Source organism: Maylandia zebra, linkage group LG7 (assembly GCF_041146795.1).
Source record: "Maylandia zebra isolate NMK-2024a linkage group LG7, Mzebra_GT3a, whole genome shotgun sequence".
Classification (NCBI taxonomy): domain Eukaryota; kingdom Metazoa; phylum Chordata; class Actinopteri; order Cichliformes; family Cichlidae; genus Maylandia; species Maylandia zebra.
The window spans coordinates 64,480,417-64,499,074 of NC_135173.1; the positions used below are offsets into that span (position 1 = coordinate 64,480,417).

An 18,658-nucleotide genomic window follows, 5' to 3' on the forward strand; every position below is an offset into this window, starting at 1 on the left:
TAAAGAGAGCTAGAAAAAGACAGCCCTCTACAACCCAACTGGCAAAGGTGGACCGCTTCCTCGTCAACTCTTCTACTACAGAACTGCGCTGCCCTGGCATGTGGGGACAGTGACATCCGATTTCATCCGTGTGTTCAAAAACATCTGTAAAGATCAGTGGGTGCTCTGTCATGGATTGGGGCTGCGTTTAACCCAGCGGTGTTGGAGATGTTGTGAAAATTGGTGGAATTGTGAACACAGAAAGGTACAGTCAGATTTTGACCCGCCATGCTATATCATTTAGAAAAGCTTCAGATTAATATCACTTTCATTTTATAGCATGAAAATAATCCCAAACACACTGTGAATGCTGTTAAAGCAAACCTCGGTAGAAAGACACACAGTGGAACACTCAGTCATGGGCTGGCCTCCCCAGAGCCCGGACCTCAATGTTACTGAAGCAGTGTGGGATCATGCTCACAGAGAATTTAAGAAAAAAAAAAAAATCAGCCAACATCCAAATAAGAAATTTCAATGTCCTTCAAGAACCTTGGAGCACTATTCCTGAAGACTACTTCAAGAAATTACAAGAAAGCTGCCTCAGAGAGGTCAGACTGTTCAAGGATAAAGAGGGTCACACCAAATATTGACTTTGAAACTTGTTACAGTTGTACAGGCTTTATTTTTCACACATATATATTGTAGCTCCATGTATGTTTGCAGATGTTAAATCGTTGTACCTATTTTCCATGTTCTCAACACTTTTGCACAATACCGTGCAGTAATGTGATGTTAAAAAAAGCCCAAGTGGCAGATACCACAAAAGCAGCTAACCTTAAAATCTCAAGCATTCTGTTCAAAGTAGGGCTGGGCCATATTATACCGTTCACGGTAATACCGGTATAATGTTAGGCAACGATAGGAAAATGACATATCGCGATAGAATGGGAGTAAAACGCGCATGCGCAGTGCCTTTGTTTTCATACGCACATGGCCGATTGTTGAGTGAAACAGATGAACCAGAATTGGTTTGTAAAAATGGTGCAACTTCCGTGATGTGGAACTGGTTTGGTGTTTGTCCGTCAGATACACAACAAAGCACATTTTTTTGCAGAACATGCAAGCGGCCGTTGTTATTGTCATATTTGTCGGACTAAGATGCTCTTAAATCTGGGAGTAATCTGGGTCCTAAACTCAGTATTCTTCAGGTCAAAAGAACACTGCAGCATCACTTAGAGTTAAAAACTGTCTAAATTCTTTCATCTTTAATAAAACGATCAGCATTGCTGCTTTACCAGGTGTAACTATAAAGTTTAACTTCCAGGCATCCATGAAAACAAAAGTTATTACATTTAACGGAGTTAGAAGTTAGCAGGAAGCTAGCGGAAGTTAGCTCGCTAGTTTCGCTAGTTACCTAAGCATGATCTTGCATGTTCAGACTGAGAGATTTCTGAAAAAAATCAAACGTACAGCTCTGCTATCACTTCCAACATAGATGAAGACAGGAAACTAAACAGTAGTGACGTTTGTAGGGTTACTGAAGTTGGGCTAGCTGGTATATAATGATGTGCTACGTGATCGCTAGCGACACAGCTATGTTAGCATAACATAAACAGTGAAGCTGGAGGACGAACACTAACACTTTTCCACTTATAAAAGTTAACGTGAAGGTTCTTCATGGTTAGAGACAAATGCAATCGCATGGCAGGATGCTGTAAACGGACCAAACTTCAGTCAGGAGAACAACTGAGATAATCCATCCACAATACGAGGTTAGTCATTAATATACTGCAACAACATGGGAATAGAGCAGCTGCCAGAGAATTCAACATTAATGAATCAATGGTACAGAAGTGGAGGAAGCAAGAAGAATGAGTTTAATAAAGTTTGATTTATCTGACTGCTTTGTTTCGCTTAATGTGCCTTATAATCCCGTGCACCTTATGGTCCGAAAAATGCGTACTGCACACTGCAGTTTAATGTTGCAAAGCACCTCTTTTTAACTTCAGTGGATATTATACATGGTTATGCTCAGGATATGTCAGCCCATTTCTACTGGAAATGCCTTTTGGTTAAACTTTCAGCAAGGAATTTGCATTTGCACTGTTACATTTTTATAAAGCTTTAATGTACATAAAAACCAGCTTCTTGTTTAAGTGAAAATAAATGGAAGGTTGTCTTTTTGCGCTAGTAATGTTGTGGAGTTGTATTTTGTCTCGCATCAATTATATCGTCGGTTATATCGTTATCGCAAATTTTCAAATATATATCGTGATAAATATTTTTGGCCATATCGCCCTGCTCTAGTTCAAAGTGTGTCCTATAGTCACTACCAACAAAATCGCCTCACCTCCCACTCTAAAAAAAAAAGGCAGACACACAAAACCATCAGTAAGCAGCTGAAAAGTTTCAGTACTCGAGTGTCCAACTCCTTTACAACACCCAGTGCATGATTACTTTGGTGCCTGTGTTTATGGAGCTTTAGACAGTCCATGTTTTTGAGTGTGTGCACAGTCTCATTGCAGCGGCATGGTCCATTTAAGAGGGCGACTGGCCCCTTGGCTCTCTTTAGTTGTCATGTGCTTCAGAGGAGAAATGTGGCACCTGACCTCAACATTACAGCCCTGTGAACACATCTGCACCAACACACACAGAGGAGGAGCACATGACTGCATGGCAAGATCATATAGCTCCATATCACAATATCATCACCAATATTGCAAACTTGACTAATGGGACATTTACCAGTAAAGTTCCACCACAAACAAAAAAAAATGTAATTGGGGGGGAAAAATGGAAGAAAGCTTTGGAGGAGTCATGGTGAGAGTGTGAGCCAGGCAGCAGAACATGTGGCTGTGTTCACAGGAAAACTATGAAGAGTTTGTGTGTGTGTTCCTTGTTCACACACACTGGGACCATAAATAGTCGCTGCTATCAGCAGTGTGGGCATTCCAAGACAGAGCAGTGTACTATCAACACGGAGGGCAGACCTGACTCTTGGGTTTTCTCACACACTTGGAAAGAGAGAGGGAGGAAGGGAGGGGCGAGGAAAGAAAAAGTTTCCAGCTCGAACTGAACCTTTCTGTGCGGACATTAAAAACCTGAATGAATAGTGACACCGCTTATAACTTTGTTTTTGTTTGTTCAACTATTTTTACGTTACTTATACAATCTGACATCACTGGAAATGTTTACATATGGGCTAAGTTGGCCATTAGTCAGCCTCTGCTTAGTCTGCTCAAGGACCTGATTGAAAATATTCTTCACATCATCGAGTATCGGGGCCAAGCTCGGGTGAAGAAGTGGGGTCTGTTCTCAGACGATGCCTCATTGAAGATGCTGATCGTGTTGACACAGACATACACTTTGCTGGGAAATTCAAATGTCACAACAAGACAAAGGTCAGGGAGAAAAGGTGAATTTGAGGTTTATTAGAAAAATTTAATTAAAAAAAAATATACAAAAATTTGTGCACAAATTAAAAAGCCAAAACACTGCACTGTTGCACTGATTAGCTAAGACGAAGAGGACGTCTGTGCTGAAGATAACAGGTGACGCAGACGCCATCAAATAATCAGCAGACCACGAATCCTCCTTTAAATTCACTAGTTTGCGTGAAAAACACTGCTCATTTCCTCCTTTATATATTTATTCTTGAACTCTACCTGGGCAGAGAATAATCTTTGATAATGTTCATTTATCGTACACTGGAGCTTCAAACTATTCTAGCTGCATTTCCTCCTCCCTTTAACCCTTTCTTCTGATTGGCCGTCCCTCGCAATTAAAAAGTATGAAGAGCAGGTGGGTGGGGCTTCTGTCCCCATAGCTACAACTGATACAGATGACAAAACTCTTACCCCCTGTATGAAAATTTGATTTTCCAAGTACTGTTAAACAGTGCAAGGATTTTTAACGTAGCTTTTCCAAACACTGCTTTCATTATTTTACTTTATTTTACATTAAAATAAAATTATTTCACAAAATCAAAAAAACTATATTAATCAAATTAAACTAAATTATTAGCCTCCCTGATGCTAAATAGTCAGACGTGTATCCTCTTTGCTGGATAACAGCTTGAAGTTGTTTGTTGTAGTCTTACACACGCCCCCTGTTTTGTTTTTGGCAGGATGTGCTCGAGTGACAGCTCAAAGGTTTTTATACTGTGTGTAAAATAGGTGTCAGGCTTTAACTTGATTTTACAAGCTTTGAGCATTACAAAGTCAAAGCACATCATTGGACAGCAGTGATTTGTGCTGTGGTTCAATAAAAATGTCTAATAATCCTGATTTTTTTTCCAAAATAATTCTGTTGTTGTGTGCAAATTTAAATAATTTATGCTTTCTAAAGAAAAATAAGATATTTAGAAACGGTATGTTAAAATCCACTGCTCTGTTTAAAAAAAAATAATTAAAAGACTCATCTGTCTTAGGGATATCCTCGTTCTAAAGTCACGGCTTTCAGCCAAAGGGATTACTTTCACATAGACTTTGACCATGTATAATACAGCCATCCACCATTGTAACAGGATTGTGGAGAATAAATCTGACAGCATTCAGTATCAGATCGAGATAACAAACACTGATACAGCTTTCATCTTATATGAGAATGTGAAAAAAAGTAAAATAAAAGGAAAGACCGGTGATGTAATCAAAAGAGGACTGTTTCCATTTGATACGGACACCCTGTCTATGCATATCTGCTGATAGAGAACATCAATCCAATATCAGTGTTAAATGAATTAAATTAAAATTAAATTAGCACCTGAGAACAGGACCAAATAAACAATAATTCGCCTTCTTTATAAGCACTTCTCTCATTTCAGCTCAGTATTAGAGCCTTTACTACACAGGCTGTAATTTATGATCATGCTAATTTCTCCTCTCTCTGCTCTCATTCCGAGTGCACACCTGATAACAACATTATGCTTTGTAATCGTAAGAAGCCGACAGATGAATGATCGTTTTTGAGATGATTAACTGTGCAGGTTCACTTGGCTGCTGTTTTCAGTTTAGTTGAAAACTTCTGCAAACATAGAAACAAAGGAAAACTGCTGACGCAGCAGCTGGAAAGTATCTCCAACCTACCTACTGTTTGCTGTTGCTTCGTCTGTGCTATGTATAAAAGTCAAATGAGGAGATCGTGCCATTCTTTTTGGAGATTTCAGAGTGATCTGATCAACATAACACACATCAATGCATCCCTAACAACTGCAGCAGTCCAAAGTAATTAACGTGTGTAGACAAGAAGTCAGGAAAAATACAAGCCACAATGAAGACCAAAGCTAACTTTGACAGTGTTTTCCATTAAATGTTTTGCCTTCAAGTTCAAACTCAGATCATGTCAAACAGATACTGTCCATCGTGAAATCAACAATGAGTGAAACAAGTGTAAAAAGGGAGGGACTCACTGATGGATAAAAGAGCTGAAAGATGATGAGAGCATTTAAAAAAATGACTGGAGCAAAAAGGACAAGCTGATAAAAAACAAGTGAAGGTTGTTTCAAAGACGACAAACACGACAAAGGAATCAGACAGCTGGAAGCATATAAAATAAGCCGCCACAAGCAGACAGAGTAAAACAGAAAGACTGAGACGAACACACAGATTTCATAAAAACTGAAACACCAGCATGGGGAGTGCAGGGCGGGGTGTTTTTATAGAAGCCTATAAGAGTTTTAAGGCGTTTTTTTACTAATGGTCCATTGAGAAGGCTCTGTTGTTTTAGCCCCATAAGTTTTTACTGTCTGGCTGCAATCTGACCTTGGCTGCTTCATGGAGAAGATTGTGATTGTCAGAAGTGCGGCCAAACATCAACTGGCTGCGCTGGAAAAATACTATAAACAAGTCTCAAATATCATCCCTAACCCCCCGCAGACGACGCCTTCAGACTGCTCGACTTACTCAAATCATACAGACATTAGTCTCGTGGTGCCTGCGTGACAGTCATGTCCAAATCTAAACAAAGCAAACGTTTTGTGCCAAATTCAAGAATTTCACCGTCTCCTCAGTCTAAATGAAGGACGGCTTTTCCAAAACATGGAATCTTCCGCCTCAAAAGTCTGGTGTTTTTAACCAACTTTATTTTCCTCAATTTCAAACCCGCCAGAATGGGGGAGGATAGCTGTGTCTAAACGACACAAAGAGACAGCTTTACTGAGACTAGGTGGCTATTACATTAATGTTCCTTATAGCTTGATTCAGACATACCAAGATACATTACCGCGTTCCCTCTCGTCTCAGCACTTGACCAATTTATAGCCACCTTTCAATTCATTTCAGTTGTATTTATGTAATGCAAATTTACAACAGCATTTGCCTCAAGGTGGTTTATACTGTAAAGTAAAGGCCCTACAATGAAACAGAGAAAACTCTAATAACCAAATGACCTCCTTGGATTTTGCACTCAGCAACAGCGGGAAGGAAAAACTCCCTTTTAACAGGAAGAATCGGGCTCAGCGAGGGCAAAACACACTGTGGAAGAGACCCAGAGATTTTTGCAACCTCACTAGTGTAGTGCATGTTCATAAAGAATTTAACCCTGGGCATCTTTGGTTGCAACAATTCACATAATAAGAAATAATAAACTTCCAGGTTTAAAAAGGGGATATGTATCTACACATGCCTGCAAAGCCCTAAATACTGTGTAAATTTAGGGTTATGAAATCTGGGAATACGGTAAACTCTGTGTGCGTGTGGACCCTGTCCTGTGGACAGAGTGGCGCATGCAGTACTCAAAAAAAACTTTTAGCCAAAACATGAGAACTGCTCACCACTGCACTTCGTTTAAGTCCTAAACAGTTTAACCAGCAAGTTTAAAGGCGATCAGATGATCAGCTGTTGAGATAGATTTATGAGGAGTTGGATGGACAGACACACGTTTATGGTTTGGCTCAAAGCATTGACCAACACTGCCAGAAAAATAACCCAGAATATGTAAGTAGATGCTTGGTGTTATCTGGAAATGCTGTCACCACATAGGTTTATGCATCAGAGAGATAACAAGAGTCTGTTGTAAACATTTAAGGGCTTTAACCACCAAGGTTATTTGTTCTCAACTTGCAACACTGTAGCTTAAATGGATATATGCTACTAGTGGGGTTACTTTCCAATTGTTCCAACATTTTTAAAGTATTCAAAAACATCTTTGACTGAGCTCTTTAAAGGCCAGTGTACTGCATGCTGGAAACCACTAAAACCCTGTGGTACCTGGTAGAGGAAGCGCTGGCTGAACTGGTGCATGGCGCCCTGCAGCTGGCTGCGCTGGCTCTGCCACTGCTGGTAGTTTCGCACAGACTCGGCTGTAGGCCTCTGCCACGTGGTGGTTCTGGTGTTGTGGTCCACATAGTAGAACCTGCCCCGCTGGTCCACTCGTTTCTCCCAGCTGCAAGGGGGGACGCAGAAAGGGTTAGTCGGGGCAGCAACGGGCGCTGTGCCTTTCAACAAGATTTTATTAATCGCTTCAAGAGTGGGTGGTTGCATCGAAAAGCTGCTGATAGCAACGGTACTTATTTATGGAGACGAGGAAAGAGAAACAGACGAGAAAAGGAAGGAAAACACAGTGAGGAGGCAGATAGAGAGTAGGATTCAGGAAAGGAAAAGAGGCAGGCATAAGGAATGTTTCCGATGGAAAACTGTTTAATGCTTCCTTTTTAAGGATGTTTTAAGATTATTCCAAAGTCTCAATCTTGCTTTGGATTAGTGCTCCAGTAAATCACCTAAAAATCAGCTGTAAGAGACAGAGACTGAAGCTAGCTGAATTTTGTTTTAGTACGTTATCACTTTAGCTTAGCCTGAAATATCAAGTAGTTTATTCTCCTTAAGCCGACGCCTGGCGTTACGCATGATGAGTAAAAACAATGGAATATGTCAGGTTTCTGACTGAGACTAACCATGTCCTTCATGTGAGTGCTCAGTTGTTTATGTACATGCTATTCTTCCCCTGAGACAGGAGGTCTGGACTTGGACTGAGATAGTGACAGTCTACTTAAAGACAAACACACAAAGAATAGACCCACAGAGGACAAACGCATGAACAAAGCCCCCTCCCCAACACACACAAACCAGCTCCCCAGGCTCACCAGGACCGACTGCTGCTCTGCTGCTATTCTTGTATCTCTGACTTAAGTTCAACAGAATTTGGTAAAGAGAAAACAGCATCGACTTCCGAAGGCTAAAAACACTCACTGCAGATACAGACCAGCTTAAAAAAAATCCAAATGCACACAGACAGCCTCAGATAGAAAATAAATAGTTGTGCACAGCAGCACCACACCTCCACTCTTGTCTTGCTACATTTTTTCTTTTTACCTTTCATATATTTGGAGAACAGCACAACTGCTACTTAACGACTGATTGAAATCAGCATAATACAAGCAGTGTAGCTGGCTCACACAGAATCAGTATGACTGGAGCCGCTGCCTTTCAGTTTGTCTAAAGTCCAGGACCACTCGCTGCAAACCTGAGTCTCTAAACAGGCTCAGTTTTGTTGCACTGAAGCATATATGCAAACTCACATTCAGGCTGCAGGAGGAGAACTGCATGGAAGATTTAGTTTACCAACCGAGGCTAAGAGTTTACTTGCTGCATCATGTTTTATTGGATGCCTGCATATTTATATAACACAAAATGGTAATAATTTTCATCTGTTGGGTATTTAAGCCTTTAGTGCCCAGCAGAACAAGCTCACAGTGAGATGGAAGAAAATAAAAGACATGCAACAGAAGATCCTGGACTTGGTTACATCTTAGGACAAAGACACACATTACGCATTTCTCAGGACAAACAATCTTCTTGAAAAGTAACATGCATAGTTAGGTCAAGGTAAGTGGAAATAATTAGTTTTAATGCCAGCCCACAATAATAATTTTTCATCTACTTGTTAAATTGTTAATGATGGGGGAAAAAGTACAGTTCAAATTCTTTTTTAAGTCAGGCTTTTTGGTTCTAATAACCAGACAGCAGCCCCATGTTCAAAAGTTAGTAACTAAAAAATGGTAACAAATACAATGAAAGCAAGCGATCCAATAAGGTGTTTAATTAGATAAATTACTATTACATATATAATATTTAAAAACACTGCTGAGCTCTCTAAGAACTTGATATGATATTTTATATGATACTAATGGGTGACGCAGTGCATGAATGTAAACACAGACAAACCAGGAGGATCATGTGACAGCCCCGGCAAAGAAGTCTCTTTCTCAAGGACACTTCAGTAACACGGATGACTGCAAACACAGCGAGTTATTTGGTGGAGGGACAGTCTGTCTGACCACGATGCCTCTGAGCTTTCTTTAAAATGCACAAGAAAACTCTGCTCCCTCTCTGATATTAGCGCTGGCTTGTTATTTACTGGAGCCGAGGAAAATCCCAGAGCCCACAGAGGCCCGTCTGAGTCTCTCCTCAGTTGGGCTATCTGTCTCTGACGCTCTGTACCAGTTATGGTACCATGTCATTAACCATCTACTCTGCGTATTTCCTGGAATTTGTAGACTACAGTCCCATCACCATGTTCAGATCACACAGTGCAGTGTTGAGCTTCGTTTGAACAGTTCAATCATTATTTATAACCGTGTCAATCAAAAGCAACACTTATTAGCTCCGTCTCCTGTCTGTGCTTGACTTACTTAAACTGCTGAATTATTGGTGGGAAAAAAAGGTAATAATGAAAAAAACAACATTAGGTGAACAATATGAGCATTCCGTGTCGATTCCATTTTGGGTTATACTCCAAGCAGAAAGAGTTAGTTGCATCTTCAAGCGGCTGAGATGATTTCTTCTGTAGAGTGGACTCAGAGTTAGTGTGAGGAGTGCAGACAGCCTGGAGCCGCTGCTCCTTATATCAAAAGGCCAAAGCTGGTGGTTCAGGCATTGGGATGGGACTGGGATGCCACCTTGATGCATCCTCTTTTGGAACCTTATTTCTCCCATATTAGATTCTCTTCATTGGCTCCCTGTTAAATCCAGAACCAAATTGAAAATCCTTTTCATCACTTAAGGTGATGACTAATCAGGCTGCGTCATATCTCAAAGACCTTATAGTACTGTATCAATCAATTAGAGCACTTTGCTCTCAGACTGCAGGCTTACTTGTGATTTTTAGGATATTTAAAAACAGACATCTGGAGAACCAGCTTCCAGTATAGATCTGGAAGAAAGACACCCTCTCTACTTTTAAGATTAGGCTTCAAAGTTTACATTTTGATAAAGCATATAGTTGGGGCTGGGCCAGGTGACCCCTGAATCCTCCCTTAGTTATGCCAAAATACATCTAAGCTACTGGGGGCTTCCCATGATGCACTGTGTTTCTTCTTCACTCACAATGTGTTTATATACCTCTTTGTATTGAATCATTAGTTATTATTAATCATCTCTGTCTCTCTTCCACAGCGTGGCTTCGTTCCTTCTTCCTCACCTCACCCCCAAACGGTCACAACAGATGGCCGCCCCTCCCTGCTGGAGGTTTCTTCTAAAAGAGAGTTTTTCTTTCCCATTGTCGCCAAGTGCTTGCTTATAGGGGGATGTAGCACTTTAAGATGACTGTTGTTGTGATTTTGTACATTATAAATACAATTTAATTCAAAAGAAGTAAACTGAACAGAATTAAAATGCAAGAATTTATACCTTTAGGTGTATCGTTAACCAACAAAGAGTGGATAGTCAAAAAACAAGACAGAAAAGGTAATCTCACATGGGTTTCCCGTGGAGGGCAGAATGAGATTAAAGCTTCAGGCCGGGCTCGGTCATGATAGCTTCAATCTGAACTCTGGTTTGTTTAGCATCAAAGAAAAAATACTGTTGCTCAGTAACACAGCCGCAGATCTGATTACTGCTTAAGGCTTTGTTAAGTTTTTCAGACTGACTTTTTAAGTGGAAATCACGGCTACACTTTGGTCTGGCATGCTGTACTTCTTCTTAACTCTAACCATTTTAGTCAAGATGTAATCATTTGATGTTTTGAAATGCTATACTGGATATAAACAAAAGCTTTTCAGTTTAGTCTGTTTGGTCTAAAGAAATTTTTGAGCTTGTGACGTGTTACTGCTCACAAACCCTGCAAATGATATGATGAAGAACAATGTGAGAAGCTCTCCTCAGTCTGGCTTTGGATTGCTTTCTTTAAAAAACACTATTGCCTAACTACCCCAACCCCACCCCCTTCATCCTCTAAACAGCTCCTGATGTGTACATCTGGAGCGTTAGCGCGGTATTAGCTTGCTAATTGATCCTCTGAAGGGCCACAACGGCCATCCGCCAGCACAGTGGTGGATGGAAGTACATGTGGCATGAAGAAAGGACTTTTGTTCTCTGGGCCCCCACGCTCTCGTTCCTTGTATGGAAAATCTGAGGTGGAGGTTTGGGGGGGGCAACCTTTTCCTAAAAACAGCCTCTCTTTCTCTCTGTCACCCAGTCAAACGCTCTGAAAATCAATCAATACTCACTCCAAGTAAAAATGTGGTAAATGGGCTGAACTCTGGCAGAACACTGTACTCCAGAAGAGGGAGAAACAGTGTTCTCGTTACGATGCCTCCGCACACAAACACTACGATCAAGCTGCAGCGTTAGGCACAGTTACACTGCAATGTGTGTGTTTATGCCAGAGAACATATAACGTGCTCTTAATAAAACAAGAAGCTTTGATCGGGCAGAAACCAAGACTGGGAGGGAACTTTATATGTTCAGCTTTAATTTTAAAGTCACAGTCCACCCAGAACTGAAATTCTTGTGGCAAGTTCACTTCAATGGAATTGCTGCAATCAGAGCTCACAGGGGTCAGATGCCCCTCCCACCAACTCAGAGGCTGTTTTGGCTCGTTTCAACAGAACGCTGTCAACTTTAGCAGCCAGTCAGCTGATGTGCTTCACAAGGGCCTCAGAACAATAAAGCGTCTCTCATTTCCTTCTGTCCCACAACACCTCTGCTTGCTTTTCCATCGTCGACACTGCTGACTCACACACTCCACTGCTGTTTAGTCATAATAAACTCCATTCTCTTTTGGCCAGTTTTGCTTTAAGTTTTACTTTTTTCTTTGATAAAACATTCTTTTTTTTTTGTCATTTTGACTTTGATGTTTCAGGAATGATTTAGGCGTCGGCCTAAATCATTGTGGCACAGGGCATTTCAACCTAGTCCAGTTTAAACCTAATGTCCTCAACCGTTCGGTGCAGGGCAATGAGATCAAACTGCGCCTTTATTGTCTACCTATGCTGATGTGCAAGCCTGGAACAGAAACAGTACGTCATGATTTCAACCTGGAACAGAACACTTGTTTATCTTCAGTGGGGTTTTTTTTGTCTAGATGCTGAACTCCGCTGTTGTTCCTTTTCCCGGACAAGCCAACTTTTTACACAATCAGCTCTCAACCTACGCAAAGTGTCATTACCACTGGGCAAGGACGGCACACAAGTGGGCCTCTGTATCTTCTGTAATTACCATAATCCTCCTCTCTATGTAGCCAAATAGACACAAATGTCAGACCATTAATCTGAATCTGGCATAAATGGTTATTTAAGGACAGATCCTGCTTTTCCCCAGTTACGTTACTGTCAGATGGTGAAGCTAAAAAAAGTGGCCACAGATATCAGAGGAAACGGTTATTTTCAGACAGGTGATGACTGAATGCCCTTTAGTTTACAGAAAGGAATGTTGACACATGCATTAGCCTAACTTTACGTAACCTTAAACAACCAGTGCACTGATGGAGAAAACACATTTAAAAGTGCTACGGGCGCACCCCGGTGGCAGTGGTCTCTCCCACGTTGTGGTTTTGGTGTTGTGGTCAACGTAGTACACTCTGCCATGAGGCAACACCCTCTGCTCCCAGCTGCACAAAGAGAGAAGAGACAAGCACGCACAAATATTCATTTACTATCACACCGAATACATTCCAGCAACGAGATATCCAAGATTTTCTTGGACTGCCAAATACATCTTAAGTTTTTTTGTTTTGTTTTTAAAGTAGTCAGGGAGTGTCCCTTAATGTAATAAACCTCTAAATGCATCTCGCTCACCTGCAGCCATCCACACACTTAAGCTTTTTAGGGGCACTGACTCAACAAGTGTTGCTGAAGTTTTATCCTCTATAAAAAAAAAAATCATTCACCTCGACCTCTGTAAACACACGACTCACACTGGAAACACCATTTTAGTCTATCAGTAAAATATTCTTTTCTGACATATTGGTGGCAGTCATCTCATTCTGTGCTTATTCATCTGATAACTATTAATGAATCCCCACTTTTAGGTTGAAACTGCAAATATACACACACTACGCAGATTCTTACAAAACTATTGGAAGATTTGACTGGGTTCAGAGTTTCAGAGGCAAATATGGTGCTGGTAATAAAACGAATAAAACTGAAATAGGTGAAGTAAGCTACAAGAAGCAAAAATATATATAGAAGGCAGACTTCATTTTATTACAGGATGAGGAATGAAAAGGAAATGAAATGTTTTAGTATGGGAGGACTCAACTTTCTCACAATTAAATACTTATGACGCATTCACAGTTTACACGAAAGATCCGGGCCTACTCCAGCATCCATACAAAGTTTATCTATACACAATAACAGATTATTAATCACTGCTTACTTTTAACATTTAATGTGCTAGCATTTTTACATGTAGATACAGCAGTGTGTGTTTAAGATTTTCTTAAACAATAAATATTCCTCTCGTTGTTTCTGTGGCAGTCTTTCGTATCGTTTATAGTTTGCTGCTCAAACTACAGGCTGACTATGAGATGCTGTGACACACTGGCTCTTACCCTGCTGGGAGTGAGTCTGTGGTGGGCTCTGTGGTGCTGTTGCTGGCCTGCTCTGTGCTAGAGGTGGTGTTGGAGCTGGGCTCCACTGAGGCAGCTGGACCCAGGGCTTCCTGCTGACCAGGAGAGGGGCTACTGCTGCTGCTGCTGGCAGCTGGAGACCTGCCCGAAGGAGAAGATGGAGGAGGCGTGTGTAGGGACACGCCGCGATTGTTCTCCAGTCCATTAGACGTCAGCTCAACCTTATCTGAGAGAAGACACGGGCAACAAGAAGCATAAGAAAAGCTGGGAAGATGATGTGATGCGTTCTTACAGTCAATTAAGAAATTACGGTTTAAGAGTGAGTGGACTGATGGCTGCATGAGAGATGATTTGGGACCAAGATAGACAAACAAATGTTTTTTTTGATTGGTTGATTACAAGTAGCTGAAGCATCTGCTGTATATTACTCAGCTACTCTCTTTTCCCACATTTCCTTTCTCTCCACCAGTGCTGTCAAATAAAGGCATTAAACGCTTCCAATGACCTTTAAATTAAATGTTAAGTTTGGCAATCTTTAGACGGTAACACAATTTCAAGCTTCAAGTTTGGCATTTGCACTTGGAAGGTGTTTCTAATTCCCCAAAATGAGTGGGCGATCCTTAGGCTGCAAAATAAACAAAAATCTATCTGCCTGTGAGAAAATCACCGAAGGATGCACACATACAATGTTTTTATTGACTGAAGCCCTGCAGTAGCCTTTCAGCATATTTTTCAGCCTGCTCATCTCGATAAGTTGCTTAATTGAATCATTTTGTTTAATTTTGTTTAGTGTGTTGAACGTCTTTCAAAACTGTGACACTACGCATATCTAAAATTGTCATGTGACATATTTAGGAGTGGATAAAAACTTTTTGATTATTTTCACTACAGCTCATCTCCTCATAATTCTTTTTTATCACCTAGAAAATGGTAGAAAGTGTGAAGAATTCCCATTATCTCTTTTATGTTTCTACTTTTTCTGACCTAAAGTCCAAAATTTCTCTCATTTGTGACAAAGTAAAGCTTAAAATCCATTTTCCATACGAAGCATATATAAAAGCTGCTGATTAAATTTCTGTAAATAAACAGCTGAAATATTATCTTAGCCACATCTACCATTCGCTGTAGCGTGGTGTAACGTGGTTATTTTCTTGGATGCTCCCTTTTAAAAGCTTCCTCAGCAGTGTAACCACGTAAATGTAAAAAGCCTGTGTTCTTAAACTGTGCGTGACACCGTGGCGAGGTGAGCAGACTTTCCTACCTGCGCTGTTTCCGGGGCTGCCGTGACTCTTAGAGGACTGCCGGCGAGCAACGGGTCCGGGGATCTGCTCCTCACTCAGATCCCCATTTGTCAGAGAGCTCCCTCTGGAGTCCCCCGAGGACTCACCCTGCGAACCCCCCACTGAGTGCCTGTTGCTCCTGAAAACAGAGAAAGAAAAGAAGAAGACATATCAACATCTGCACTTACTTTATTCACCTCGTCCTTTTATATCCTTTGTTTTGACGACTCACAATTCAACCACACACGCAGAGGTGTCAGCTGCTTTTCCTCTCTGAACACTATCATATTTTCCCCAACGCTAAATATAACTTTGCTTTTCTGACGAGAAAGAGAAAAGCACGATGGCTTGCCCCCCCAGGACTGAGGAATGCTGGGGCCGAGCTTGGACGGCGATCTCTAGATTCAGTTGTTTACGCAGCTCAATAAGGAGAAGAACTAACAGTGCAGTGTGCACGTCTGCATGTTTTTATGACCATGTTCATGCAATGAGAACACTTGAGAACAGCATAAGAAGCCTCTCATCTTGTCTGTTGGTGGCATCTCTTCATATGCAGTATAGAGATGTTGACTGCCTCGCCATGACAGCAGCGGTTTAGGCTCTTGGCTGAACTGTGCTTAATGCCCCCCTACAGTGTTTAGAGGGAAATACCATCTGACCCCATGCACTCCCGCAGCAAAGCTTGGAAATAAATGCAGCCTGCTCCACTATTTATTATCTCGCTACCATTCTAGCCAGTGAGAGCTGCGTCTGAAACCACACTTGGGGGGGGGGGGGGGGGGGGGGATAACATGCTGGCACTCTGCATAAGTGCTTCAGTCGAGTGGCTTCCTCCACTCGACCCTTTTCTTCTCTTTTCTGCATTTATTTTGATTACAATTACGCCTGGGGTTTATGACTTTCATAAACAGTTTTTTAGAAACGGGTTTGGAAAGTTTAGCATTGTATTTATTATTATTGTTCTTACTGTACCACAACGTCTGCAGACTTTCTAAAGCGGTGGGATTAAAGAAGCCTCTTTTTCTTTGAAAAGGCATTTTTGGTTTGTTAGGCTATAAAGAATCACAAAGTCTTTTAAAAATCTGACTTATGGAAATAAACATTAAGACAGAATAATGCTGAAATGATGGCTTTTATAAATACACTCTATTATTCTGGTGTTCAGCTATTCAACAGGAGATAATCATGACTTGTATTTGATGTTTTGCTCGCCTGATATGCCAGAAAAGTGAATCTCTTTGGAGTTTTATTGCCTATTAGAAAAAATGAGCTGATTTTTATTTTTTTTTATTTAATGTTTTAGACATAAGCTATAACTTTAGCTTATCTAATGCAATATATCCCGCAGGAGATGCCAGTACAGTCTACAGTATTCCCCACATAACTCATAAAGAAGCTCTAATGAAAGCTGGCTACAGTGTATGCACCTCCTTTTGTATATCTTGTTATATTTCATGTTATAATTCAGAAATTTTATGAGCCTAAATGTCACTGTTCATTATGACAGCCATGGAGTTATGACAATTAAGAAATCCCAGACTTTTGGGCCATCTGTCCTGCTGTGTCACCCCAAGCTCTTCAGGAGCTGGAGAGCAAAACAACAATATCCCACGACGTGCTCTAATAAAATAATAAAATAAAATATCAAATTTCCCCTAGATGACAGCAAGCTGTGCAGATTCAGGAACCCAAAGTCCGTTTTATGCAGATGCCAGATGGTGGGAATTATTACACCGTGACGCAAACGCAAAATTTTGGGAAGGGGATAAATGATCCCCTTTCTTGTGTGGAGAAAACCACAACTAACCACCACATATTTTGGTAGAAAAAGATTCAGTCTTGAACTGAGCTATTTCCCAGAATCCCCCGTTACATGTGTAACGGCACAATGAGTTGGATGTTAACCATAGTTTTACTCCATTAAAATATTGTTGAAGCATTGTTGAGGACTGTACCCAAATCCCAAACAGTCACAGTGTGTGTGTCTTTGTGTGCGTTTTCTGACCTGGCCTGTGATCCCGCTGTACTGGGAGTCTCCTCGCTCTGTGTCCTCCTCAGGTTGGGTCTATCCGACTGAAGTATCTCTGCAACAAAGACCGATTACATCATTAGTGGACAGACATACACACGGACACATCCATATCACGCTCCTACCAGCACAGTAACAGTTCAGCAGTGAATCCTTGACTAGATAAAAATTAGTCAAGTCTCCTTTAGCTTGTGACAAAACAGTGACAGTTCGGGCTGTTTCTGTCTCCTGCAGTAGACGGCCCTGTTACTATAGCAACCCAATGCAGTCCAATAAAGAAATAAAAGAGGAGGATGTAGAGTCAGGTTTGGTTTAATTCACTAAACAGTCACAGGGCCAAACAAGTGCACGTGCAAGGTTTCTGAAACTAAAAATAAGGATGTGTGAAATTAATTTAGTGTACTATTTAATTCACGCAATATTTCTGCAAGGTAAAACAGAAGGTTTAACCTCAGACACCACTGTTTATCTGCAGGAAATATCACACTTGGTTTTAGGGCAAACAAAAAATTCCCAAAATGTGTAAAATGTCCATCTGCATCTAAAGGTCAGAGGTCACTCTTTCGAGGACGCAATGTTCACATTTTGGACAGAGAAGACAGATGGTTTGAACGAGGAGTAAAAGAAGCCATCTATGTCCACTGTGAACGAACATCTCGGATGAGAGGTGAAACATCTTCAAGGAAACTTAAAGAAGTCCAGATGCTTTTCTTTCCAAGCTTCTTAGACTATGATGACCTGGATGACTGAGAACCTTCACAGACATAAAATGTCAAATATACAATTAGAAATGTTATATTTTCCATAATAAATACACTATAGTGAGAACTGGGCTCACATCTGTCAATCTGGACCAAGTGACAATCCTCAGGGCCGGGCCCAAATGAAGCAAACACATACTATAATCATCAAAACCTGCAGTTCCTCCAATGGCCACTGGAGGCTGGCTCTAAATTTGAGACAATCCCCATGGACTCGTATGAGAAAATGTCCATTTTCAGCAATTAAATAAAGAGGTTTACAACCTGGCACTAAAACATTGTTTGTCTTCTTTATAACGGCTGCACATGGATAGGAGTCTATGACTGACAGTTGTGCTAACAGGCAGCAAATCACTCAAATGAACCTCTGAATGGTTCAGATGTTTGATCTGGACAAAAAAAAAAAAAAAAAAAAAAGATGGATGGATGGATGGATTTTGGATGAAATTATCTCAATAATCATAAAACTATACAAATACAACATACACAACTGATTTGCTGCTCAAAAAAAACTTCAGTTGCTAGTAGGGCTGCTCAATTAATCGAATTTTAATCACGATTACGATCTGGGCTTTCAACGATCATTAAAAATGACTGAGCCGATTATTAGCCCCTCCCTAATTTATCCGCGACACCTTAAAGGCCGGTCCGTGAAAATATTGTCGGGCATAAACCGTCCGTGGCGCAAAAAAGGTTGGAGACCGCTGATTAAGAGGACCCGAGGGAAGCTCGGAAAGCTAAGCAGAAGTTATTTGGAGAGTGACTGCTGTTGGTTGAAAAGAGAGTTTAAAAAAAAAAAAAAACTTCAGTGGTGTTGCACACTATTT

General features: G+C 40.8%; 1 protein-coding gene across 4 annotated transcripts in view; it reads right to left on the reverse strand.

Annotated features, from left to right (window-relative positions):
• wwp2 (WW domain containing E3 ubiquitin protein ligase 2) overlaps positions 1-18,658 on the reverse strand; it is a 62,005-nt gene that overhangs the window by 20,511 nt on the left and 22,836 nt on the right. For 3 of the 4 annotated variants that reach the window (XM_004566119.3, XM_004566117.3, XM_004566118.6), the window contains exons 6-10: positions 17,047-17,125; positions 15,023-15,180; positions 13,744-13,987; positions 12,712-12,801; positions 7,185-7,359 (exon numbers count right to left, since the gene is read on the reverse strand). In XM_004566119.3, the coding sequence (XP_004566176.2) occupies positions 7,185-7,359; positions 12,712-12,801; positions 13,744-13,987; positions 15,023-15,180; positions 17,047-17,125 (746 nt within the window). The remainder of the gene's footprint in view (positions 1-7,184; positions 7,360-12,711; positions 12,802-13,743; positions 13,988-15,022; positions 15,181-17,046; positions 17,126-18,658) is intronic. The other variant, XM_076886898.1, reaches the window with a different exon arrangement.